Raw genomic sequence first — 26,330 nt, forward strand, 5'->3', positions numbered from 1 at the left:
AAGACCCACGGACGGACAAGAGAAGATGATGTCGATAGCCCTGTTAATGTGATGTCATCAGATTAACGCTTCGATGAGGTCGTTCCGTCGCCCTCGGTAACGTCTCCTCTCAGGTCTGAAGTATCCATGTGGATTTTTGATTGGCGGCTGCTGTCGGCCGCTGACATCACAGGCTGGGTGTGAGAGTGGGTGGGACCGCGTCGTCATGGCGAGCTACCTGCTGTGCTGGGGGGGCGGGGCTCTGGAGGACAGGTACCTGTACGCCCCGCCCTACCCGGCTGTCTACAGGTGAGTCAGCTCTTCGGGATCTCCGGGTTTACATTTGAAACCAAGGTGCCTGCAGGTCTTGAAAGGTCCTGTGTGTCTCCTGCGCTATGTCCCTTGGTTCCTTAGTCATTTTCTCAGAGCTCTTTTTTGTAAGCTGGCTATGGAGCTGTCATGGTGGATTTTGGATTTTTTAAAAACTTAAATGATTTTTTTTTTTATTTTTTTTTTTTTTATTTTTTTTATCATTTTTTTTTTTTTTTTTTTTCTTTTTTCTATCTGGATTATTTATGACACAGCCCCCCTGGGCATAGACAAAGAGGACCCCCCCCCCCCTCCCCCTGACCGACCCAGGGCTTGAAAGTGGTGCCGTTTGTCGTGTCTTTTGTTTTTTTTTGTTTCTTGTTTTTTTTTCTGGTTGTTTTGAGTCTCTTTGTGGTTGTTTTTTGTCTCTTTGTGGCCGTTTTGCCTTTGTGGCCGTTTTGTGTCTTTGTGGTTGTTTTTTGTCTCTTTGTGGTTGTTTTTTGTCTCTTTGTGGTGGTTCTGCGTGTCTTTGTGGCTGTTTTGCGTCTTTGTGGCTGTTTTGCGTCTCTTTGAGGTCATTTTTTGTCTCTTTGAGGTCGTTTTGCGTCTCTTTGAGGTCATTTTGCGTCTCTTTGAGGTCGTTTTGCGTCTCTTTGAGGTCACTCTGCCCATCTTTGTAGTTTTTCTAGCTGAGGTCCTGGGCTCCATCCATGGGTCCAGGTCACGTTAAGTGATTAAGTTACTAGGAATTATTGTAATTCACAGCTGGGGAGTTCCGACAAAAATGTGATGTACATGTCAGTAAATTCATGTCCATAATTAATAACTTTAGGTCTTATTCCGGTCAACAAATGACAAAAAACAAGCAATGACTCTGAAAAAGATATTAAACTGTTTTTCATGTGGTATTAAAAAGGTCTCAAAAGGACACAAACACTGCAGAAACCCTGAAAACATCATACAGGAATTCAGAGGAATCAACGAATCTCTTCTCATTAAAAAAAGATAAATATACAAGTTTTATTTATTTCAAGTTAATTCAGGTTTCTTCTTCAGATTTCTAGATTTAATTCCGACCATTTCAGAACATATGAACATGAGTTGATCTGACTTGAAATGATGAGTTGAATGAACCAACTGCTGAAAATTCACTCAACTCATTAAATCAAATTTCTAAAGAAACACGATCAGCATATCAGACAACTTCCCAGCATGCATTGTTTGAGAGAAAAACTCTCCAGACACTCTTCTTTTCGTAGTCGTGTGTTTTTTACATGTTAAGATAAACTGTGGTTGTTTCTTCTCATAATATTGAAAACACTGTGAACCGCCATGAAGGTCAGATTTGAATTCAGTCCCGACCCACAGAAACGAATCATTATCTCCACCAATCAGGCTTTGTTTTCACCCGTGTCTGTTTGTTGGTTTGTTTGTTTGTTGTCAGCACGATTATGCAAAAACTACTGAGCTGATTTGCACCAAACTTGGTGGAGGGATGGGACCTGGGCCGGGGAAGGACCCATTACATTTTGGGGCAGATATCAGCAGATGGATGTGATTTGCTCCATCTGCTGATATTCTCCCTGCTTATCCGGCAGGGAAAATAATGCGACACTAAGCAGTTGCATTATGGGAAATGTAGGATCCAGGGTTTTTGGCTGGACCGCAACAGCGGCCAGCCCCTAGTAACGTGAATGTCTGTGACTGACTGACTGATGAAGTTTCCCCATTGGTCGTTGCTCTTTCAAAATGAATTGGCGCAAGCAGTTTCTATTGCGTCATCAGGGGGGGGACATTTTCTCGCAAACACCCAGCGACTTTCTGGACCAACCTCAGCTACTTTCCCTAGAAGAGAGTCGCCAGTGTTGTTGCCCCGCAACGTGAAGTTGATCTTTCCCTCCACAGGCAACGCGTCTCTATGCGTCTCATTCAACTGACCCCACGGCAGCTGACACAGACGTGAACGAGCTTCTAACTTTCTCTCTGACTGATCATTTTACAGGTAAATATACCTGAAATCTCAGCTCAGCCGTCGTCTTTAACTATTGTGTCCGGTGATTCTGTCAGACAACGTCGTGGTTATGAAACCAGGACTTTAGCAGTTCAGAGCAGCAGCTTGGAAGCGACTGCTGGTCAACATGTCGTCTCAATGGGCCACGTTTCAGTCACTGTTTCGTACTGGTTCCGTCGTCTGACAACAGAAACAGAAAAACGTGTAGATGAGAACAGATTTATTGGGGATTCAGCTGCATTAAATGACTGTATATGTGAGCACAGAGAGCAGGAGAGAAGCAAACAGATAAAGGTCCAGCCACATACTAGGATTTGACCTGGTCTTGTTGGACTAAACATCAGGATATCTGTCAGGCCTCAAAATCCTAAACCCTTTGAACTCTGCTGCATATTTCTTGTTTCCGTTTCTGTCTGTTTATCTTTCTTTCAGTCCAGACTTCAGGATTCTCTGTTTTGCAGTTGTAGAAACAAACAACAGATTTTTGGCTCCAATGATGCAACTCAGTGAAATGTTTAAATGCTGACGTTTTTACTCTGTGATTCAGACCTGCAGAAGAACCTGCTGATGTGTTTGTAGCTCGTTCTCGTATCAGGCTGCATCTACGGACTAAAGAAACTCTATCAATAAAAAGATGTCCGGGTGACTTATTTACACGTGGAGAGGAGAGACGAGGACGGAGATGTGTGTTTTCTACCTCCAGTGACACAGCATGTCCTCCTGATTTTGTTTTTTTCCTCAGCTCGTGTAAAACCTGCTGAAACCCGCTAGATTTCCCACAGTGGTCAGAGTGTTGTTTCAGAGGCTTTGAAACCTTCAAGATATGGAAACAAAGCAAAATAACCCACGTTTTATTCGCTCTCGGTTTCATTTCACTTTTTTTTAAATTGCAGAGTAGTTTGATGTAGTTGAAAAGGACGTGGCAGATCGACTGTTCTCTGGATTTTGAAGTCCAGTTTATAAGTGGCCAGAACCGCTCTTACTTAAGTTCTGGGGCAGGAAGCAGAAAATAAAACACCACTGAGGTTAGAAAACACCTGATATAAAATATTCCACCAGAGTTTACGTTCTCCGTCATGTTTCAAAACGGTTTATTCTTTCATGTTACAGTTTTCTAGCACAAATATCTTTGCCCCAGTCCAAATCAAAAAAACCTGCGCTGCTCCACGGCGTACTGATGGCAGAACGGTTAAGGCTCGCAACACGTAACCATAATGTCCCAGTTTCAATTCCAGCCGAGGAACTGCACGTCTGACAGCCCTCTCTCTGCACTCATGACCTGTCTGCCTCTACAGTCAGTCTACTGTTTAATCAACCCAGCTGTCTACACAGGGTGTGTAGAGGCTCGCGTTTCAGTCTTGTTATATGCATGTAGCTGTGAGCCTGAGCTGATAGTTTGGCCGTCGGACTTTTCCTGTTGATCTCAGACAGATGTATTGTACATGTGTCTCTGTGATCGAGAGTGGTGAGCAGAAGGTTTGCAGCGGATGGTGGACATTTTGTTAAATGTGTTACTGAAAAGCAGCAGGTAACCAAGCCTGCAACTAGCAATTATTTTCATCATGGATTGATTGATTGATTGGTTTATAAAATGCCAGAAAGCAGTGAAAAGTCATCGTTATAACTTACCACAGCCCAATGAGATTCATTCACGTGTCTTTTTTTATTCACCCAAGCCCAACAATGTTCAGTATGCTATCATATACTAAAAAAAAATCCTGAACCAGAGAACGATCTGCATTTTTGCTCGAAAAATGGCTAAATCGATCAATCAATGATCAAAACAGTTGCCATTTAAGTTCCCGACAATCAACTAATCAGTGAATCGACTAAACCTTTCAGATCTGCAAATAACTGAATCTTTTCCCAACTTGCTTCCTGTTGTCTCAACTCTCAACAATCTCCAGCGGCATCTAAAACTGCAGGCCAAGCTGACCAGGCACAGTTCACTGGAGCCTCTGTAACCTCTTCATGCTGAAAATCTTTTTAAATGGCTTCCGATGATGTGTTCAAGTCTCGAGTGATGATTGATTCAGCCGTGCAGTTTATTTTACCCTTGTAGTTTTCTGTATGTAGGCATCTTTAGGCCATATGGATGTAAAAACTTTGGTCTGAGTCCAGGACTACATCCGATTTCTCTCCTGGTTTGTGGTCTTTGATTCTACTGACTGAAGCTGTGACTTTTAATCCACGGCTCCAAAAACAATAGTTTCAGGTTTATCTTTGTTTAACTGGAGGAATGTTGGCTCATCCCTAAAGTGTTGGATGCACCTGCTCAGTGCTTGTATGGGGCCATAGTCAGCCGGTGAAACTGTTGGATAATTCTGTCTTTCGTTTGCGTCATTATGGTGAGATATTTCGTTGTTTTCCATAAGCTGAGCTAGAGCTAGAGCCCCAAGACTAGAGCCCTTGTGGAGCTCCACAACAACATTTCGTTTTTGCACACTCAGATGTGTAATTACCCATCGACACAAAATCATCCCTGTCCTTCAAGTAAGATTCAAACCAGCTTAGCACTGTGCCAGAGAGTCCCACCCAGTTTTCCCATCTGGCGAGTGTTTAAACCAAAACGAAGAGGCGATTTAAGGGGGAGAGCTGGGACAAAGCTGCGATATGTTCAAGGAGGAATCTGACCCTCACTAAAAGGGCAGTGATAACAACATGCTGACCCTCAGGATGACCTCTGGATGGGGGAGGACCTGATGTGTTCAGGGTTTGGTACAGTTTCAGTGCTAAAATACCTCAACTCGGTCATCTGACTCAGCAGTAACTCGGCTCTGCTCTGAGGCTTCGCTCTGCATCACTTCAAACAGAATTCCTGATGAACCTTGCTGTGTTTTTTTTAGTGAGTCCAGACGTTTCTGCTGAATTCAAGTCCCTGCAGGCAGAGGATCTCCTCTGGAGTTTGGAGGAAGTTTGCTGTTTTAACTTTTCTACTGAGCATCCATTATAGATCAAGCACTTGTTTCACAGTTAGGCCTGGGTGGAACATGTGAGAGCTGAACTCTGTTTACCTCCTTCTGAGGAACACGTCATGCTTTCTTACAAAACACATATTGGATATCAAAGAGTCGTATCACAGTCATGTTGGTGTATCGGTTATGTGAGATCTCTGTATCCTTTCACCGTCAAATCATCATCAGAACATTTTTTTTTTAATTTTTTTAATAATCAAGGTGGTGTGTTCTTCCTAGACTCAACACCCGAAGCAATGTATAGAAATAAAAAGCAAATAATCTGAAATGAAATTACAGACATTTAGCAACATTCGTTACTTGTTCATAAGTGACGCTTTGTCGACAGGTATTTGTCCAGCCTCATTCAGAACGAAGTACTGGACCATCAGATCCCTTGTTTTTTGTGTTTCGCTGGATTGTCCACTTTAGGTCTTCACCGTTTAACTGGTATGAGGTCAATGTGGGACAACAGAGTGGCATCCTGTTTTACTTGATCCGTTGTGGAATAAAGCGCTCGGTGTATCTCCGTTAACTCCTCGCTAGACAGTGCAGGCGCCTGACAAACTTTTTCTCAGTTGTGTTTACACTTTTCCCCGACCGCGATAATAAGCTTTCCTCCTTTTTTACGGGACAACGGCATCGTGCAGCGATAACCATGGGTTACAGAGATCTCCAAAAGAGTCCACAGTTGTAATGCTGAGCGGTGCTGCTAGCAAACAGCCGTGATACACACTCACTTTTACAGCAGGACAGGACCGCGTCAGTCCTCTGTTTAAAGCCTGTCAGGGAGGAGGTCGTGATGGATGGATGGGTAAAGCTTCTGGACTGACTTTGAAGTTTCCTTAACCTCCATTAAGTGTAACAATAATGAAGTGATGGTGTACTAGTGATGCGCTCAGACAAATGGAAATCCTACTTTTCAATGACAACTGGGCACCTGCTGATGAAGACCACGAGAAATGATTGAAAGCTCTCAAACTGCTACTAAGTGGACATTTAGGTTAGATTGTTTTGTCAAGCACTTAGCTTGACTCCCAACTTAAGGGGTAGTTATTTTAAGCAAAAGCATGATCTTTACCACATCTTAACCGTAGAGGTGGCAGATCAGAAATTGATCAGATGAATCATTTTTCTGTTGCTCTTGGAAAGAAAAGAACGTTATCCTGCTGCTCAAGCATCAAATCGAAAAACATTTTTCTTCTCCAGAAACAGAAAGCTTTTCTGCTCTCCAGTTTTCAAGAACCAATGTTCATCTTGCTTTGTGCTAATTTTACTCTTAGACTGTTTGTGTTCACTTGCGTGTTTGCATTGACTGTTTACAATCGCGCCGCCTCCAAACTTTGGGGAACTTTGGGAAAAGAACTGATCAAAGTGTTTGATCTGCGACTGAACGTGTGTTGTTGACTAATTTCTGGCCATGAAAGTTGGCCGCTTTACTTACAACAATCTGTCAGGTTGTCCCATTTGAACATGAAGAATCCCATTCCATTCGGATATTGATCCACCAAAATCATCAGGGCAGCAGGAAACATTGAGCAGCGAAGTATGTCACCTGATCTGAGTCTGGTTGATGTGTATTAATCCGCCTCTGAGAATAGTCCCCAGTAAAGGTGCTATTTTAAAAGTCGGTGAGAGACGGACTAACACACTGTTGGTTTGGGTCAGTTCACGATAAGAACAAACAGAACATCAGACGTATCCTTTAAAACAGGACAAACAGAATAACATCTTAAGGGTTTTGAATCTGATCTGTTGAGTTCATGTTGTGTGACAGTGGGTGAAGTGTGTTGGTGCTTTGGTTGTGCACTCGCTCTGGATAAATGAGAGCTGACTGACACACCCTGGAAAATAACAGCCTGTCTCTTACACGATTTCTTTCGGTCTTTCTCTATATTTGTTCCTCCTTTTTTCTGTTTTCCTGTCTTTCATTTTCTTGTTCTGCCTTTTGATCTCAGACTCTTCGCCTGACTCGACTCTTCCTCTCGTGTTTTCTCTCTGACTTTCTGTCCCGCCTGCTGGTCAGTGACTCATTGTTTTAAGCCTTTCTCTCCCCGGGGAGTCGACTGGTGGATTGAACCAATCTCAGATCAGAGACAAGGGTTTCCAGCCAGGTGTCTAGATTGTTTTTTCTCTCCTTTGATGAAAATGAATAAGATACTTGGAGTTTAGACAACTTGTCTTAAGAATGTAGGGATCAGGGATTAGACTTTTGTACCATATCCTCTTGGTATTAACATGTAGTTTGTCTCTGGGTGTTTAATCTGGATTGGGTTTTTCCCCCAAAACAGATTAGTGTCTTCAGATTGTGGTGCAACTTGTAATTTTATCCGGTGGCTCCAGTTTGGCCATTATCCCGAAAACCTCCTGAAACAAAGCAAATGGCCCTGATATCCTTCATATAAATCTGTCTACCGTTTGGCTGATTGTCCCGAGTCGGAGCGTGGTGACAAGTGTTCAGTCAGACCCGTTGGTACAGGTGACGTTGCTCCACTGGTTTCTGGTCCTCCGTTTCCTCGTCTGGGCTGCAGCAGCAGGTGAGTCCTCAGATTATTTGGTGGCTGTAGAGTCACAGTCACAAACAGCCTGATCTTTGTTTTCATTTCACCATCTACAGTGTAGAACCCAGACTACCTTCACACGCGGCTTCTCAGAGGCTTTGGTGTCCTGATTATCTGATCAGCAACCGTCCTCCTCCATTTTTATTGATTAGCTTAGTTTACTGATAGATCATTGGGGCAGCAATAGGTCAAGCTGAATTTTAAGAGAGTCCTCTGCTGGACCACAAGGCAAACTACTTCAAATGGTCTGGTGCTTGTTTCACAGACTGTAAATCTTGAGTTCATACAGGTCTTTAAAGTTCAAGCTTTGAAGTTTTTCCAAGTTCTCCCAAATTAAAGTTTGATTTTAAAGTTTTAGTTTTCATTGTGGTTCCTTATTAAATCAACAGAAATACAGACAGACCTTAGCATGGATGACTTGTGTATACTGGTGTATTGTTGTTGGAAGTGTGAGGAAATGATGAGGGAAAAATGCAGAACAAACTGTGCCAAGTTCATGTTATTTACTACAAAAATAACTTATAATAGACTGTAAAGTTATATGCAGTAGTTTTCATATGGATTTTCATGGCAAATGTCCTGATGCCCTGTATTTTACAAATTTTGGGTGGACTTCCCGAGAGACATAAGCCTCCAGTAACCAGGCCATCACCTGGAGTTATCTGTGTGAACTTGAACTCGGCTGTTAAATCATTGGAAGTGGCTGCTGGAGTCAGAGGTGGACCGGCCCCGGTGGCTTCTGGGTTAAAAAAAAAACAAAACAAAACAAAAAAACGCCAAGAATTTCCTGGCGTCCTGTCCCTGGCTGCTGATGGAGAGGTTATTTCTGTCCTGGATGAATGGGTTGTGTCGGTGGAGGAAGGCCTCGTCGACAGAAACATCCGGTCTCACATTCACTCTGTTCTCTCGCATCTACACACCAGGAAGTACTACGAACACACCAGTGTAAAAGTCAGCTTCTGGCTCTCGTGTGTGTATTCATGGTGTTTGAATGGGCTTCGCTGCCCTTCTTTTCCCCTCTGAGAGCGGCAGAGGTGCTGTTGGTCAGTAATTAGAAAATCTGCTCCCTCACGTTTGTGTCTCCGGCAGGAAAAGGAGGAGACATTCACAGGTGTGATGGACAGTCTGGGTCCGTCAGTCTGTGGCCAACAGAACTCTTTGCCCTCAGTATCGGGAACTAGCCTGGTTCCAGACCTCTGAATTGTTGCCCACATCTTTTTTTAGCTTTCTAAATAAGTCTGCTGCTGAGCACATTGGACGGCTGTTTCCCCGGTTGGAAAAACAACCGATGTGGAAAAACGTTAAAAACAAAAGTTTGACATTTAGTGAAATCCTCTTCTTCTCTTTCTCTCTGAGAGTCTCATTTGTTTAATTCGCACAAAAAAAGCGTAAAGATGAGAAATCCGCATTGAAATGAGGGTCATGTGTCGGACTATTTCCCGGCTTTAAGCAGCTGCCAGGCAACTGGCAGTGACTCCAGGAAGCTACTGTTCCGGCCAACAAATGGTTGTTTATGCTCTTTGTTCTCAGTGCCGGTTAATAAACGAGATCCCGAGTGTTAATCAGGGATCTGTAGCCTCACGTTTACAGACGTGAGCGTGGTATCAGTCTGAACATCTGACACTCAAAGAGAGAGAGAGGAGGAGGATTTCACAAAAATTCCACCTGCTCCTTTAAGCTGAACGAAGTGGGCTCCTAATCAGGCTAAACAATACAAAGTGGTTTAAAACTTCAGTCCAGATCAGATATCTGATCTCCTTCCTGCTCCCCGGAGGATGAACCCTATAGATTTGAAGGACCCCATGATTTTTCCTCTAGCGCCACCCTCTGGACGAACTTAGCTCAACTGCTGGTTAGGCTGTACGATAAGATAAATCCTCAGGACGATGTGAAGAATCCTCTTCACTAGTATTTTGACACACACAGGAAATTCGATCTCTACGTTTAACCCATCCGTGATGGCTGAGCGCACACACCCGGAGCAGGGCAGTGTAGCGCCTGGGGTCAGGTGCCTTGCTCAAGGGAACTTCGGCCGTGGATGTTGAGGGAGGGGAAAGTTCATCCCCCCCACCCATCTTTATCCTGCCGGTCCAGGGATTCAAACTGGCAACCTTTCAGTCTGTAGAACCGCTTCTCCAACCCCTAGGCCACAGCTTGCTCACGTCGTGGCTGTAATGAACTTTGGAGCCTCTAGGGGACGCTGGCAGGACTTTACCAACCCTAACAGCTGCGAAAACATCAATATTGGCCGATTCAGGATTATTTTTTAAATAAAAATGCCAAAATGATCTGGTTCCAGCTTCTCCTTCGTGATTATTGGTTTTTTTCCTTGTTTTTTTTTTTTTTTTTTTGCTGGATCCCTGTGGGTTTTGGACAAACTAAGACATTTAACGACGTCACCATGGACTCATTATTCAGGCAAATAAAACCACTGTGTTGCAGCCTGTCTGTATTTGACCCAAACATCTAATGTACCAAACTTCCAAAACTCCAGTTCTTCCTGATATTTTCCTGCGGCCTCCTTCCCTCAGACAATCGTGGGACAACTGCGAATCTTTCTTCTCGCGTCTCTGCATCGCATCGCAGTGACGACGCCTGTTAAAGCTGCGTTGCGTTCAGGCGCAAGACACATTCAGTCACGGTCTTTAGACCTACTCTTCTTCTTCCTCAGCATGTACAGTGGGGTTCCAGGGTCAAGTCCTGCTGAATCAGTCACTGGTTAATTGGCATTCCCATTACACCCAGTCACATGTGGCGTCATATTATAAGCCACAGTCCGTTCACACAGTTCACACATTATGTGTCATCAACTCTCAGTGGAACAGGATTCTCTGGTTTCAATCAGGTTAAAGAGGAAACATCCCCTGCAGCTGCACTCAAGAACGGAGAAAAAACAGAAATTAAAAACACAGGGTGAAAACTTTTTGGATGAGAGAAGGCTCAAGTGGAGTAATAAGTGCTGAGTTTGTCCCGAGGGTGGCACAAGAGGAAAGACGATGTTGTTTCCCTTAATTAAGAGGGTTGATGTTCAGTACGGTGGCCCCGTTAGGACATCGCAGAATCCGGCTAAACTGGCCCAAATTCACACTTGTCATTTAGTGTGTCTCGTATCCCGGTAAAATCCAGATGTGCCTCGGTACGCCTTCCTTTACATTTAGCCACATACAGGAAATAAGTACTCAAAGAGGTGACATTCAAAAAGCTATGTACAATATATAGAATACAACTCCCTAGACTATGGGAGTGAGTTGTGCAAATCCTGTAATGTAACTCTGACGTCCGTGATGTGTAAACTATCTTATCTATGAGAAAAAGAAACACACCTTCTTATTCAGCGGTTTTTCTTTGTTTCTGTTATTTTCTACAGTGTTGATTAATACTGAAGTCATCAAAACTAAGAAATTACTCATTTGGTGATGAACAAAAAAGTGTAGCTGCCTCGAGGGTGTTCCCACATATGCTGAGCACTCGCTGTCGTGTTTTGCTTCACTCTGCGGTCCAGCTCATCCCAGGCCGTCTCCGGCGGGTTGAGGTCTCTCTCTCCTTCTTGGTCAGATATTCCTCACATAGCCTCATTAGTTTCCCTCAGTGGTGGTTTCTTTGCAGCGGTTCGACCACGAAGGCCCGATTCACGCGTTCTCCTCCGCGGAATTCCCCCTCAAGAAATCTCACCTGTTCATTTATGAGGAAGAAAATGCTCAACTTCAAACTTCGACCTCATTAAAGCTTCTGTCATCGCGTATTTGTGATTACGATCCACTGGAGGGAAGCTGGAGTTCATGAAGGGAAGTAGATGCAGTCCGCGCTGTGGTTCCACCACTTCCCACTTTCTGACTCTCATTCACAACTCTGACTTCATTTCCTCTTCACGGTCCAGTTTTTTTCCTCTGTTTTAAAAAGTCAGTTATTTAAACACAGGCTGCGATGAAGGACGGCTGATGGAGAACGGACACATTTCAGCGGCGGCAGCAGCAGCAGCAGATAGGTGCGTTAAATTAAAAATACTTCTCCCTGGCTCGGGTGTAGCGAGCGTAAATGAAACTGTATTGATCCCTGAGGGGACGCCGGTCGATGCAGCAGAAAACTGAGAGAAACACTGCAGTTATAAATAGACTGCAGTCTGTGAGGCTGTTAAAGGAAATATAACCACATCCACTGCTACAACATGTTTACAGAGAAATGAAAAATCCCAAAATATATTCAGTTTAAACGGTGAAACAGAAGCTGAGCGGCTGTATTTACATGTTATTTGGCTGAATGTGATCACTTGATTGAGGACAGGTTGAGCTGCTTGTTTATTTCTTTATTAGATAGATGTAAGAATCTGGAAAAGCTGCGAGTGTGGAAAAACATCTGGTATCAGTCTGAATGAAATAATGAGGCGTTCAGCGTTTTACCGTCCAGTTCAGCGAGGCAAAGCAAATTTATTTCTACAGCACTTCTCAACAACAAGGCAATTCAAAGTGCTTTACATCAGATATGAAAGGCTTTGAGAAGAGAGAGAAAAGAAACATGAGGAAATATAAAAAAACCCAAATAAGAATACACACGGAGGATTTAACGGGATTAAGGCAAAGTAAAACACAAGACGATAATAGAAATTAGAGGGCAGTGTGAGATACGAATAAATCCCAAACTGAACTGAATAAAACGCAGCAAACGGAAAAGTCTTTGGCTCCGATTTCTGTTATTTAACCTGCCCTCAGTGAAATAAAAGGGGTGGACGGAATAATATGAACACCTGTCTGTACAACACAAGACGGTTCAACAGCAACACAAACCATCACACAGATGAATCCTCTGGCTGAGGTTTCTAACTCTCCTGACGGAGGGTTTATCCCCGCTGTTACCGAGGAAACGGCTGCGATGCGTGTCTGGTCCTGCGGTTGAAACAGAGCCCTGATCAGCCTGTCGTAGGAGGTTTTCTCTGCATCCCTGTTTTCAGCCCAGTGCCCTGTTTAACATGAACACACACACACACACACACACTTTCTCTCATTCATTCGTGTCTCAAACACTTCTCTATGTTTGCTCCATTTTTCATAAACGTGTTGTGACCTTTGACCTGACCTGGCGGTTTCTGGTCAGGTTCTAAGTCTCAAAGCTTTGATTTCTGATATAGAAAGACAGGGTGTCTGGAATCAGCTTCCCTTGTCTTTTGGTGTTGTTGTTGTTGTTGTTGTTGTTGTTGTTGGGAGAGACCAAAACCTCCGTATGAGCCTCAGAGACACAAATCGACTGCAGAGACATGTCTTTGAAAAAAAGTGTCTTTTTTGTCTCTTTCAGTCTGGGGGGGTCTGGCTCTTATGCAGGAGGGGTGAGGGGCCTTTTGCATGTCTATGTCCCGTAATCCATCTTTGGCTGTTACAAATAGCAGATACATGTATTTATTGATATTATTTCATATGAGAATATTTAAATGTGTTTATTTGGCATCAATGAATTACACTGAAAATAATAATATACAGTATAAATACCAGGAATCAGGGCTGTGAATTTGAACACTTTCTCATCCTTGTCCAAATGTCACCAGTGTCTTGAGTGAAACTAAACTCCAGACCACAGTTTCAGGTAGAAGCTACAAAAGAGGGCCTTTAAAAAAACAGAGCCGTCTCTCTAGCCGAGGGGAGGAGACCGTCACAGGTCGCCGTGGTCGGCTCTGATACCAATCAGGACCTCAGCAGCAGCGTCCCCTGCGATGAAGCTGGAGTGGAAGCACTAAGCCGGACCGTCCTGGGCCCCAGGAAAAACCATAAAGTTCTTACTGATGAACCATAATAGTAACAAGGGTCTATAGCAGACGTTTCCTTCTTCACCGGTTACTTGGAAAATCCATTTAACTGTAACATGATGTTCCCTATCAAAACCCATAGTAACGACCAGCTCACTGTGTTTAACTCTGCTGACTGCTTTAGTTTAAAGGAGGAAATCTCAAAACAGGAACCAAATATCTCATTAGTCTCGTCCCTCAGCAGAACAAAAAAAGGACCTGAAAGTCCTGAAGTAAGGCGCTGTCTGTTTGTGTGTTGTTGTCAGGGAGCGTCCGATGAACCGCCCCCCTGAGCTGCTGTACCCCCAGGCCGACGTGGCGGAGCGCCTGGCGCTCGGCGGCAGCGACGATGCGCTGGCAAACGGCACGAAGGCCGACCTGCAGGCCGCCAAACGTCTCGCCAAACGCCTCTACAACCTGGATGGCTTCAGGAAGTCGGATGTCGCCCGACACCTCAGCAAGAAGTCAGTGTCCGTGTCTGTCTTCATAGCACGCGTGTCCTGTTCAAGTTGAATTCATCGCCTTAATGTAATGCTGCCCGTCTCTTTGTCTGTCTGCAGTAATGAGTTCAGTCAGATGGTCGCGGAGGAATATCTCAGTAACTTTAACTTCACTGGTCTGACCATCGACCAGGCGCTCAGGTCAGTTCTGTTCTCCCTGGTTTTATTCATTTCTAATTCAAGTAGAAAATCAAGTCAAATAAAATCAGCAGACTAGATGGACTTCGATTAGTTAAAACGCAACTCCTCATTATCATAATAAATTCACCTTCACAGCTGAAACAGTAGGTGTTTTCTAAAATGTTGCATTAAAGGATCACTAGTACTGAAACAATTAGTCAGTAATTGATTTCCGTTTTGTTTTTTTTAATCACTGTTACGTTGGTGTCTATGAATCTCTTCCTACACGGATGTTTCACATTAAAAGCCCGCCAACATTTGAGCCACCGGACGGCTTTTAATATGAAACATCAATGCAGGAAGTCTTGAGTGTTGAGTTTCAGTCACTTACCAGAGACAAAAAAAAGCAGGTGAGGTTAATTAAGTAATAGAAAAAGGGCTTGAGAATTTGCAGAAATTGTGATTTTTATTTATTTATTTCTTTATTTTAAATACAAAAATTGGTTTACATGATCAAAAGTTAAACTGCTCGATTCTGACCACTGTTTGTGATCCAGCTGCTGTCGTTCATTCATTTAACAACCACTGATCCAGCTGCTGTCTGTCTTAGAATTAGATCCAGATCGTTTAGGAGAAAGAATCACCATGTCGGTCTTTCTGTTCAGCAAAGCCAAACCGTCCGACTCGTATCTTTCTGAAAATCAAACTGCTGTAAGAGGCCACTGTCCACTACCTGCTGAGCAGCAAACAGCAGCCAGACCCAGTCAGAGAGCAGCTGGTGAACATAGTGGAGCATGTAGCAGCTAAAGAGCCAGATGTTTCCCTCAGGAGCTGGTGGAGACCAAAACCAGAGCTAAAAGAGAGGGAGTACTGGACTTAAGTTCATCAGGTGACTCAGACACCAGATCCAGATGAATCATCATGTGGCTCTGTAACTGCTGGACGTGGAAATAAGCAGCTGTTTGCAGCAGATAGTGGCAGTTTAGGGCTCCCCTCTGGAGTTGCTGACTAGACTTTCATTTAACTGTGTTAACTGCTTGCAAAAACACTAAAACTTAAAAATATGAGACAGAACAAATAAAAGCAGAGAAATGTTCTGTGAGGCTCGTTAGTGTTGGTAACCAGGTTAGTGAAACCTAATGAGCTTCATTAACGACATTTTTATTGTGTTCAGGATGTTTCTGGGACAGTTTGCTCTGATGGGGGAAACTCAGGAGAGAGAGAGAGTCCTCGCTCATTTCTCCAGGAGATACAGACAGTGTAACCCAGAGAGTCTGAATACTGAAGGTACCTGTCTGTCTGCCTGTTTTATCTGCCCCTCTGTCTGTCTGTCTGTCTGTTTATCTGTCTGTCTGTCTGTCTATCTGTCTGTCTGTCTGTCTGTCTGACTGTTTACCTGTCTGTCTGTCTGACTGTTTACCTGTCTGTCTGACTGTTTACCTGTCTGTCTGTCTATCTGTCTGTTTACCTGTCTGTCTGTCTGACTGTTTATCTGTCTGTTTATCTGTCTGTCTGAATGTCTGTTTATCTGTCTGTTTTTCTGCCTGTCTGTCTGACCCTCTGTCTATGTCTATCTGTCTGTCTGCCTGTCTCTCTGTCTGTCTGTTTATCTGCCCGTCTGTCTGTCTGTTTATCTGTCTGTCTGTCTGTCTGTTTATCTGCCCCTCTGTCTGACTGTTTACCTGTCTGTTTATCTGCCCGTCTGTCTGTCTATCTGTCTGTTTACCTGTCTGTCTGTCTGACTGTTTACCTGTCTGACTGTTTACCTGTCTGTCTGTCTGTCTATCTGTCTGTTTATCTGGCCGTCTGTCTGACTGTTTACCTGTCTGACTGTTTACCTGTCTGTCTGTCTGTTTATCTGTCTGTCTGAATGTCTGTTTACCTGTCTGTTTATCTGTCTGTTTTTCTGCCTGTCTCTCTGTCTGTCTGTTTATCTGTCTGTTTTTCTGCCTGTCTCTCTGTCTGTCTGTTTATCTGCCCGTCTGTCTGTCTCTCTGTCTGTCTGTCTATCTGCCCGTCTGTCTGTCTGTCTGTCTGTTTATCTGCCCGTCTGTCTGTCTGTCTGACTGTTTACCTGTCTGACTGTTTACCTGTCTGTCTGTCTATCTGCCCGTCTGTCTGTCTCTCTGTCTGTCTGTCTATCTGCCCGTCTGTCAGTCTCTCTGTCTGTCTGTTTATCTGCCCGTCTGTCTGTCTGACTGTTTACCTGTTTGTCTGTCTGTCTGTCTGTCTGTTTATCCGTCTGCCTGACTGTCTGTCTGACTGTTTACCTGTTTGTCTGTCTGTCTGTCTGTTTATCCGTCTGCCTGACTGTCTGTCTGTCTGTCGGTCTCTCTCTCACCCGTCTCTTGGTTCTCTCCTGTCTGTCTCCCAGACAGCGTCCACACTCTGACCTGTGCCGTCATGCTGCTGAACTCAGACCTTCATGGAAACGTGAGTCTCGTTTACATTTTCTCCGAGTGTCCTGCTGTTTGACCTGAGCACAGGCTCAGTCAGCCAACGTGCCTGCAGACGAGGAGGAGGGAGGATTTTCCCTCTTAACAGGAACTCCTTATTTGGTCGAATGAAGCAGCAGTTCGACACACACAGACGGACTGAGCTGCGTTCGCTGTCGTCCACAGTCCTGCTGCTCAGGATCCACCGCGTCTGGTTAACGTCAATTATTCTCTGCTTTCAGGACATTTGAAGACTTCCTGGATAATTTCTTTAGTTTCGTTTTTATCAGTGAGAATAGCATTGTACTCATCAAGCTAATGTCTGAGATCTGTCAGCATCAGTGAAATGAAGTCTGACGGGTCAGAGGCGTGAGCTGTCAAAGGATCAGCCAAGGGACCGGGACCTGTATTTATCCAATAGCTAAAAGTCCGATTCTGGACTGAAGTGAAAGATAAAAGTAAAAATCCGTCGCTTTTACTCACAAACTTGTGTTGAGTTAAAAAGTCTGTGAAATGTCAGAGAGCTGCAGAGTCTGCGAAGCGGGTTCAGACCAGATCCTCGGTTCAGGCGTTCATGTTCCCCTCAGGATGAACTGTAATAACTTTGCTGATTCTCTGACTTCCTCTAGCGCCACCTTCAGGTCGACACTTTGCCTCATGGCCAAATACCTGCAGCACTAATGACGTTCCCATCAGAACACACTAAACTAAGATGGTGAACACAGTAAACATTATACCTGCTAAACATCAGCATGTTACCTCTCCACTAGTTTTTTAATGTCTTTTATTTTGTTGAAGCCTGTGTTCCGTGTTTGACAAATGTCCTCTTGGAGACAGTTAACTTGACGTGAAAATCATGTACCTCATCTAGAAAAATAATGGTATTAATTCATAATTATAATTAATTATGAATTGTGTGTGTGTGTGTGTGTGTGTGTGTGTGTGTGTGTGTGTGTGTGTGTGTGTGTGCGCGCGTGCGCAGAACGTGGGGAAGAGGATGTCCTGCAGTCAGTTCATCTCCAACCTGGAAGGTCTCAACGATGGAAAAGACTTCCCCAAAGATCTGCTGAAGGTACGACTAATACACACACACACACACACACACACACACACACACACACACACACACAGGGATCCTTGGCTTGTGATTGCCAGACCAGGAAAAGAAAAGAGGAGATGCATTAATTTCTTTTCTCATGACCCCCAGGCTGAACGAGTGTGTGTGTGTTCTTGTATATTTGTGTGTGTGTGTGTGTGTGTGTGTGTGTGTGTGTGTGTGTGTGTCTCAGTCTCTCGTTCTCCCACTCTTTTGTTTCCATCTCAGTTTTTCCATCTCAGCCTCCGAGCGATCAACATGAATCTGCGTCACCTCTTCACCTCCATCATCATCCGCCTCTCTCTCTCTCTCTCTGTTAATTTGTGTGTGTGTGTGTGTGTGTGTGTGTGTGTGTGTGTGTGTGTGTGTGTGAGTTTGTGTGTGTGTGTGTTGTCTTGCCTTGCCTTCAGCTCGTCTCTGGTTTGATTGCTGACGGTTGACGGTGGAGTGTGTGGGCAGCAGCACTGACTCTGACTGAGAGGAAGATAAAAACAGTGAATGCAGAGTATTTATAACTGAAAAACATGAATAATGGTCAGTGAGAGAGAAGAGTAAACACTCTCCTCATGTTTAGAAGGTTTGATTCCAAAAAAAAATGCTGCTCCTTCTTGTGTGTTATCGACTTGGTTTTTTCAGTCACTGGAGTTTTTATGGCTAAAAAAAACCAAGAACAATTGACTCTTACGGGTTTTTAAAGGCTGCTGTTCTTTCTGCATCAGTTAGTTTGTGTGATTAGTGACTTTTCACATTTATAACTTTAATATAGATTGCTATACAGGTTTTAAAGGCACTCCCATAAACATCTATTATATTCATATCTCCACTATTTAAAACGGCACAGCGTCCACTCAGTGTTGCACCCTGACCAACGGTGCACGAGTTCGTTATGATGACGTGTACAGTTTACGATTCATGAAATGCATCACGGTCGACGGAGCCCCATCCTATCCCATTATAATTATAAGTCAGCACTGGTATACAGCACAAACTCCATTCAAAATTAAAAACGCTTAGTATTTCACACTAATCAATTGTGCTTGACCTCGTTATGATAACATGCACAGTATATGAGCTATTAGCGGTTATTTGACTAAGCTCCAAGGTGGTGCCCATTCAGATGATTAAAAGATAGATTTGGTACGGAAACGGGTCATCATGGCTGGTGGAGGTGTCCTGTCAACAGTTGGAGTACTTCTCTTTATAACAGAGCTCTATAGGTCAAATGCTTTTTGGGCAGCAGGGGAATTTTGGTTGCAGTACCGTGAGTGACCACTGGGGCAAAGACGCCGTGTCGCATCGTCAGACAGTTACGACAAAACGGCTCGAGGGAAGAGCGGAGTAATGAGAGGACGGCTGCAACACAAGTTTATAACCCGCTCACCGTTACTACTTCTTCATCCTCTCGTGTTGGACTGAGGGCAGACCGGACGCTAACGTGACTCACTGTCGCCTCTTCAGGTACTGAGGGGTATTACGAGAGGGGCCGGGCCAGGGCTAGCTGGTTAGCATTCTTTGTTATTTCTTCGCATTCTGTCGATAATCTTAGTTAATTTTTTAACACTTAAACTAAAATACCTACATATTGCCCCTTTAGTCTTTCTGTGATGACGTGAAACATTATCGGTCGCGGTAGAAAAATCAGCTGACCGCGGCGGCAAATCAAACCTTCAGGAAACCAAGCAACCAATCAGGAGACAGGAAATAAATCCTCCACCCGACCATGTAATGAGAAACAAGAAGAACAGAACTGCAGCATCAGCGACGTAATGAAATAATACAACCAGATTTCAGAATATTAAATATATGTAAGAATATAAATGTGAGAAATCTCTTGTAATTAAATAAAAAATGAAATATGAAAATATATATTATCAAGATATATACACACTATTAAAAATGTAAATGATTTGATATACATTTTATAAATTGTTAGATATGGCATATTAAATTACCTCAAGTATAACTTGCTAAAATACATAAGAAATTAAAATTAAAATTATATATACATTATACAATATAAAAAGTTGATATACAGAATATTGAAATATATAAACCCATAGAAAGAATGTTAAATAATATATAAATGAATTAAATTAAATTTTATATGTGTGTGTGTGTGTGTGTGTATATATATAATGAAAATAGTAATTATATATATATATATATATAGATTAAATGAAATACAAAATACATTTAACAAAATTTTTGAATATATAAAGAAATGTAAAAACACAAAACCCACGCACATACATTAAGTATAAAATATTAAAGTGTGGAAAATCTATGAAAAAACTGAATATAGAATAAAATGGGTTACGATAAAAAGAACATGAAAATTATAAAAAATATTAAGACTATGATTTAAAAATATGCATGAAACATTAGTATATAGTAATATATATCATAAAAAATCAATTTCAGTATGAATGAGATGAAATACAAAGTATGAAAATGTATTCTTCATTCTAGAACATCGTCCTGTGTTTCACTGGAACCGTGTAAATATATTTAGTTATTAATTAACCAGTGTGTTAACGTGACCTGAGGCTCTGACAGTCGACGAGTCGCTGTTGTGTTTTTAATATTTTCAGCAGATTTTCAGTCTTGTCTCTGCTGAACGTCTCTCGGCCGCATTCACGGTCAGCTCTGTGAATCCTCCATGATTGACAGCTCCAAGGAGAGCAGGGGGCGGGCTGAAGCTCCCATCCCTGCGCTCCGATTGGCTGCTGCAGCTGAGAGAAAATGCGCATTGAGAGAGTGAGGGAATAGAGAGGGAGAGAGAGAGGGGAGAGCGAGCAACAGTCCTCAACAGTTCAGAGTCTCAGCAGGGAGAGGAGGAGAAGAAATAAAAGAAGAGAAGAAGAAAAAGAGGAGGAGGAGGAGTGAGCTCACCTGACGGAGGGATTCTCCTGCAGGAGGACAACAAGCGGAGGAGGAGGAGGAGAAGAAGACTGGGACTGAAGTTGGGGGACGAAGAGATCAACATCCAACGAGGAGGAAGGAGGGATTCTCTCTTTCTTTTTGTTTGTGTGCAACAGGAGAAACTCTCCTCTTTTTCTCTCCTCTCTTTCCCCCTATCAGCTCATCCTTTTCTTCACCTCCGTCCCTCCCTCCATCAGCAGTCAGGGCTGGAGGGAGCTGACGTCAGTTTTTGGGGTGCTCTCTCTCTCTCTCTCTCTCTCTCTCTGTCTGCATGTGTGGGTGTGCTTGCTCGCCCCTGCCTCCCTGTTTTCCGTTTCTCTTTCTTTTCTGTTTTTTTGTTCTCTGCATGTTTCGGATGTGAGAGCGAGCTGCCGGTGCCGCTGATGCTTTTCCTCCGTCACGCAGCTTTATTTGCAGTCCAGGGATTCTCCTCCGCCACCGCCGCCGGCGCCGCCGCACCAGGACGTTCAACAACAAACCGACTCCCAGATTCTGGAAAATCGAGGAGGAGAAACGCAGGAAGAGCAGAGCTGCGGTTTGGATATTTCCTCGACTGAATGTTTGCGTCGTTTCCTGCAGTAGTGTGAGCTGATGAATTACGCATCACTGCCTCTAAATAGTCGATGGATTAGACTGTAACACACACACACAGGAGTGTGGAGTGTGTGTGTGTGTGTGTGTTAACGTGACACTCTGAGTTGTTTAATGAGACGTGAACATGAAGTGGATGGACTGACAGCTGACTCGACTTTGACAACAAAATAAAAAATTGAATCCTTTTGAATAATTTACTGTAAATATAGAATCCGATAAAACCCATTTATTTACCCAGAATAAAAATCTCCTAGTTAGTTTTAAAACCTATTTTTGTGACAGATTTTCACTTTAAAACACCAGAAATTTGGTTTATTCGGTGCCATTAATCAGTAATTAAAATAATTTTCTCGGTAGTTGGTAGTAAAGAGTATTGATTTTCTGATTTGTTCTGCTCTTCACTCACTTGATTTTAAATCAGATCTTGGAGTGGATTTTTTTCTTACTTTGTAGAGTGATTGACTGATAAACAGAAGAAGAAGAAGAATGGAAATAATATTTTTTTAACTGTAATTTTAACTATATTTTACTCCCCAACCACAGAGTTATATGTATTAAAAAAATTCTCAGTGTAAAAATTGTCTTTTGAGGGATCTGAGATAAGAAATCTTTCAGCAGATTAATTAAAACCACAGAACTCTAAGTATCAGCATAAGTTAGAGTATGTATATTTATAAAGATGCCTAAATATGAGTTATTTTCCAACATTAAAAACATTAAATAACTTACGTCTTATGTCATTTCCCCCCAGAAAATATCTCTCAAATCGTTGTAAAACTTACTTTTGTGACAGATTTGGACTTGGGCTGAAAAGATCAGACATTTGATTTATTCAGTGGCATTAAGCTTAGTCAGCCTGAGATGGAAAGAATTTTTCTTTTTTAGAGATTAAGTTGGAAAAATAATGAAAAAAAACTGTAACTATATTTTACTCCTTAACGGCAGAATTATATGAAGATATGTAATTATATGTAAAGATTTTCCGAAGATAAGAAAATCGATCTTGAATCAGATTTAAACCACAGAGTCAGAGTGTGTGTGTGTGTGTGTGTAAAGATGCCTAGTTATCATTTTTTTTCTACATCAGTCTGATGAAGGTCTGCAGAAAATATTCTTCAGTTGAAAGAGCAAACATTTAATTTAGTCAATGGCTTTGATCAATAATAACTGATTCATTTTTATAAGTAATTTCTCCAGGAAAAAAAGGGGGTTTCCTGCTTTTCTCTGTTTGACTCAATTTAAAATGAAGTCTTTAATTTTTACTATATTTTACTCCTGAACCCCTGAATTATGTGTATCTGTGTCCATATCCCTAAGCAGGAGCTCTTCAAAATAAAGGTCTTTTGAAGAACGTTAAATGACAGATCCCGCAGCAGATGCAGTCCGGTCTCGGTCCACAGTGTTTTTGTCGTTTTGCCTCCAAACACCTGAGCGAGCCGCCGGCTCTCAGACAGCAGGATTAGGAGCTGGAAACGCTGCCGTGTTTTTATGCATAATGAATAGAGCTGGATCCACAATGCAGCAGGCTGAGCTCTGCTGAGGACACAATCAGTCCAGGCTCAGTTGGCTGCTCATAGCCAGCCGTCGTTAGAATCGGTTCCTATTTTAAACTTCCTCATCTCCTTGATTCCTCAACCAGTTCCTCGTCTGATGGGTTTCATTTTTGGAAACTCCTTCAAACCTGGATAAAAGGCTAAAATCCATGTTGTCAAAGTGGAATCAGATCTGCATCCAAGTTCACGTAAAACTGAGATTTTGTAGAGGGACTCTGGACTAAATTGATAATAGAGACAGCAAGTTGGCTGCAGGTCAAAGAGGGAAATATCTGTTAAATCCATGGGGCTTTTCGTGAATATTGCGTTATTTTGAGTTCGTCTAGAGGTTTTACTCTCTTCTCAAAAACATATTTTTGTGTTGCGTTAAGGTGCAGTTGCTGAAGGTGGTGGATGTGGGTTTAAAGCTGCTTTTCCATTCGAAAGAATAAGACTTTTTGGACAAAAAAAGTGTTGGTTTTCCTGCAGTTCGGACAACCTTCTAACTGTTCGTTCCGTCTTTGAAGTTTTCCTCCTTCTCTGCAACGCTCCTTTTTTCCCCGTAAAGACTAACTAAATTTCAGTCGGACTTTTGTAAACCCGACGTAACACAAATCAAATCTTCCTCCTCTGGACTCATCACGATGATCGGCGTCAACAGCATCCACTCGACGGGCCGCATGCGTTCTCGGTCGCTCTGCTCGGTCCGGAGCGGGCGGGACTCGAGGGACACGGACCCGTTCAGGTATCCCAGAACCCCCCGCTCCCGCTCCCTCAAACCTCTGGCCTTCCCCGACCTGCTGGGAAAAACCCAGGACGGACAGCAGCACCTGCAGAGCCGCAAGAAGAAGGTAGAACCCAGAAGAACCTTGAAATACAGTTCTAGATTTAAATAAGTGACATTGTATGTGTAGTCGATTTTACTTATGGAGCACAAGAGGCGGCTAGAGCGCCGCAGAACATGTGATATAAACCCAAAAGAATACACAAGCCAACATACATACAGGCAGTGAGTCCAGAACAGCTTGAAGTACACTTGAAGTTGCACAAACTGATCTCAGAAAGGCAAACGTTCCTCTTTAAAAAGCCTTTTAGCCTTAACGAGGGACTTCAGAGGGTCTTCATAAGGGTGCAAATGATAAAAAGGGATGAAATGGATTCATTCATGTTTTCACACCATTGTTGCCGTGGTGAAGACCCTGTGAGGCTTTTTTAGACCATTTCATATTTAAAGTCTGGAAGAGGGTATATACGTGGCCTGTGTTCAAAAAAAGCCCCATCAAATAGAGGCCAGTCCCTAATGATAGGCTGTGTAAAAAAACATTAGGGGGTGGGGGAGTGGGGATTGGATTCAGCCGTAGCCTACCATAAAATGTCCCATGGTGAAATCACCATAACCTATATTTTCATAATACTAATTAAATCAGTATAACGCAGTCATGTTATACTCACCGCACAACAACAATATCGTTTTATTCACTCATTATGTCTAATTGTTTCTACTTTGCCGTTTTTTTAATCACTGTTAAACTACGGTCAATAAAACTCGACAGTCCCTGCAGAGATAGGGATTCACCTGTAGCCTAGTTTAGGCTTTTAATTTGACAGAGGCAACGAGTCTTGTTTCATTGACGATAACGTTTGTATGATTGAAAACACAGCACAGTAAAAAAAAAGCGGAAATCCTTGGTGAATTAAGACGTTTCTCTTTATTAGGCACAGATCTTCGTATTTTTGTACTGGCCAGTATTTTATCAGCTTTTATTGAAGTCATATGGTATGAATGTGGCCAAAATCAGAACTGTGATTTTTCTGTTCAGTACTTTTCTGGTTTCACGTTCTCTTTTCACCACAAATAGCTTTAATTCACTGATTATTCACTTTTTGCTGTTTTTTTTCTTTTTCTTTTTTTAAAAATTGCTGTCAAGCTGCTGTCATCGAAATGAAACGGTTCCTGCAAAATTTCACAATAAAAGCATACGGAAAGTTAGATTACGCCCATGTAGCTGCTGGGACGTTTTTAATGTAATCTCAGCTCATTTTATGTCTCGTTTTATCATCTCACGATTTTCTAATATTTCATAATCCATAATCTTATCAAGTCTAAATTAATCTTTGTTGTTTGAAATGTCTGTGGCAGTTTCATCAATTGTATTGTAACACACCGTTTTCAGTCACTAATTGTTTCCTTTGGGTTCTACTTTGCTGTTTTGTCCGTCACTGTTAATGTACCATCACTTAAACTCAAAAGTTCCTTTACATATTTCTGAATAAAAACCAACCAGTGAAGGGAGGGATTTTACCCTTTGGGCTGCTGGAGGACTCAGAGTCATCTAAAGTGTTCATCTAATATGCATTAAACATTTCAGATACTGAACTACTATTCAAGCCGTAATTTGTTAGTGGAACGACAATTTTCCCCTTTTTATGATAAAGTATCAAATGAAATATAAAAAGTGTGTTGCGCTCACGGAAAATGTGAACTACTTCAGCAAAAAGAGAAAACACTAAATCCTGCGCCTGGAACAACAAACCAGAGAAACACAAAGCATTTATTAGAGGATATGTAAGCGTTTAACATGAAGCTAAACTAAAGTATGATCACTGTTGTGTTTTAAAATACAGCTGCAACTTCTCATCTCCTGTTGAAAACAGAGGACGTTGGAGGAGGTTTGGTTTTATAGCTGCCGTTTAAAGGTGAAACTCGATTGTCTGTCATGTGTTTAAATGAAAGTAAAACAGGAAAGCCAAGTGTCCCAGATTCTCTCTCTCTCACACACACACACACACACACACACACGTATATACAGCTTATCTGACTTTGTGTGTTGTGTTGTGTCTCTGCAGACTCTCTACAGCTCCATCAAGAACGAGAAGCTGCAGTGGACCATGTAAGTTTCTTTTCCAGTGCGGACCATCGTCTGGTTTCTACTGGTTTAACACACGGCATCCGAAGTCTGTGTTTAAGCTCAGTCTGCTGCATATTTCTGTGTGTGTGTGTGTGTGTGTGTGTGTGTGTGTGTGTGTGTGTGTCTGCTGCTGCCCCAACTCCCATATTTAAGCCTCTGTTGCCGTGGTAACCATTCCCCGCTCTTTCCTCTTTGTAATTACAGGTCAGCATCCCAACGCCCATGCTTGACTGTGGACACACACACACACACACACATCCAGCATTTAGCATTTAGCATCTGTCCTCCCTCATGTTCAGCCTCTTTTTTAACTCTTCAGTTCTTTTCCTGTTGGTCTCCTGCAGCCATTTGGACAAATTTTCTGATGACGGTAAATGACGACTAAAGGAAATGAAATGAGATGAAGAGGTGAAATCCTGACACGTCGTAATGCAAAACACGATATGAGAACATTAGATGTGGAGTCGACAGGAGGCGAGATGATGACATGAGAAATATGCTGACATGATACTGATTATTGAATTGATCCCCAGATGAAAGGAAGGTTGAAATGGGACGATTTCATATCATATAATGAGAAGCGATGACAAAATGCGAGGAAATATTGAGAATAGAGCTGCAGCCAACTAATGAATGTG

At 42.6% G+C, this 26,330-nt stretch overlaps 1 protein-coding gene across 1 annotated transcript in view; it reads left to right on the forward strand.

Annotated features, from left to right (window-relative positions):
* The window catches only part of LOC120796654 (PH and SEC7 domain-containing protein 1-like), a 71,261-nt gene that overhangs the window by 37,219 nt on the left and 7,712 nt on the right, over nt 1–26,330 (forward strand). The window contains exons 10-15 of the mRNA XM_040139690.1: nt 13,851–14,048; nt 14,145–14,225; nt 15,379–15,491; nt 16,579–16,637; nt 17,622–17,711; nt 25,631–25,674. Of these exons, the coding sequence (XP_039995624.1) occupies nt 13,851–14,048; nt 14,145–14,225; nt 15,379–15,491; nt 16,579–16,637; nt 17,622–17,711; nt 25,631–25,674 (585 nt within the window). The remainder of the gene's footprint in view (nt 1–13,850; nt 14,049–14,144; nt 14,226–15,378; nt 15,492–16,578; nt 16,638–17,621; nt 17,712–25,630; nt 25,675–26,330) is intronic.

This window comes from Xiphias gladius, chromosome 11, assembly GCF_016859285.1.
Source record: "Xiphias gladius isolate SHS-SW01 ecotype Sanya breed wild chromosome 11, ASM1685928v1, whole genome shotgun sequence".
Classification (NCBI taxonomy): domain Eukaryota; kingdom Metazoa; phylum Chordata; class Actinopteri; order Istiophoriformes; family Xiphiidae; genus Xiphias; species Xiphias gladius.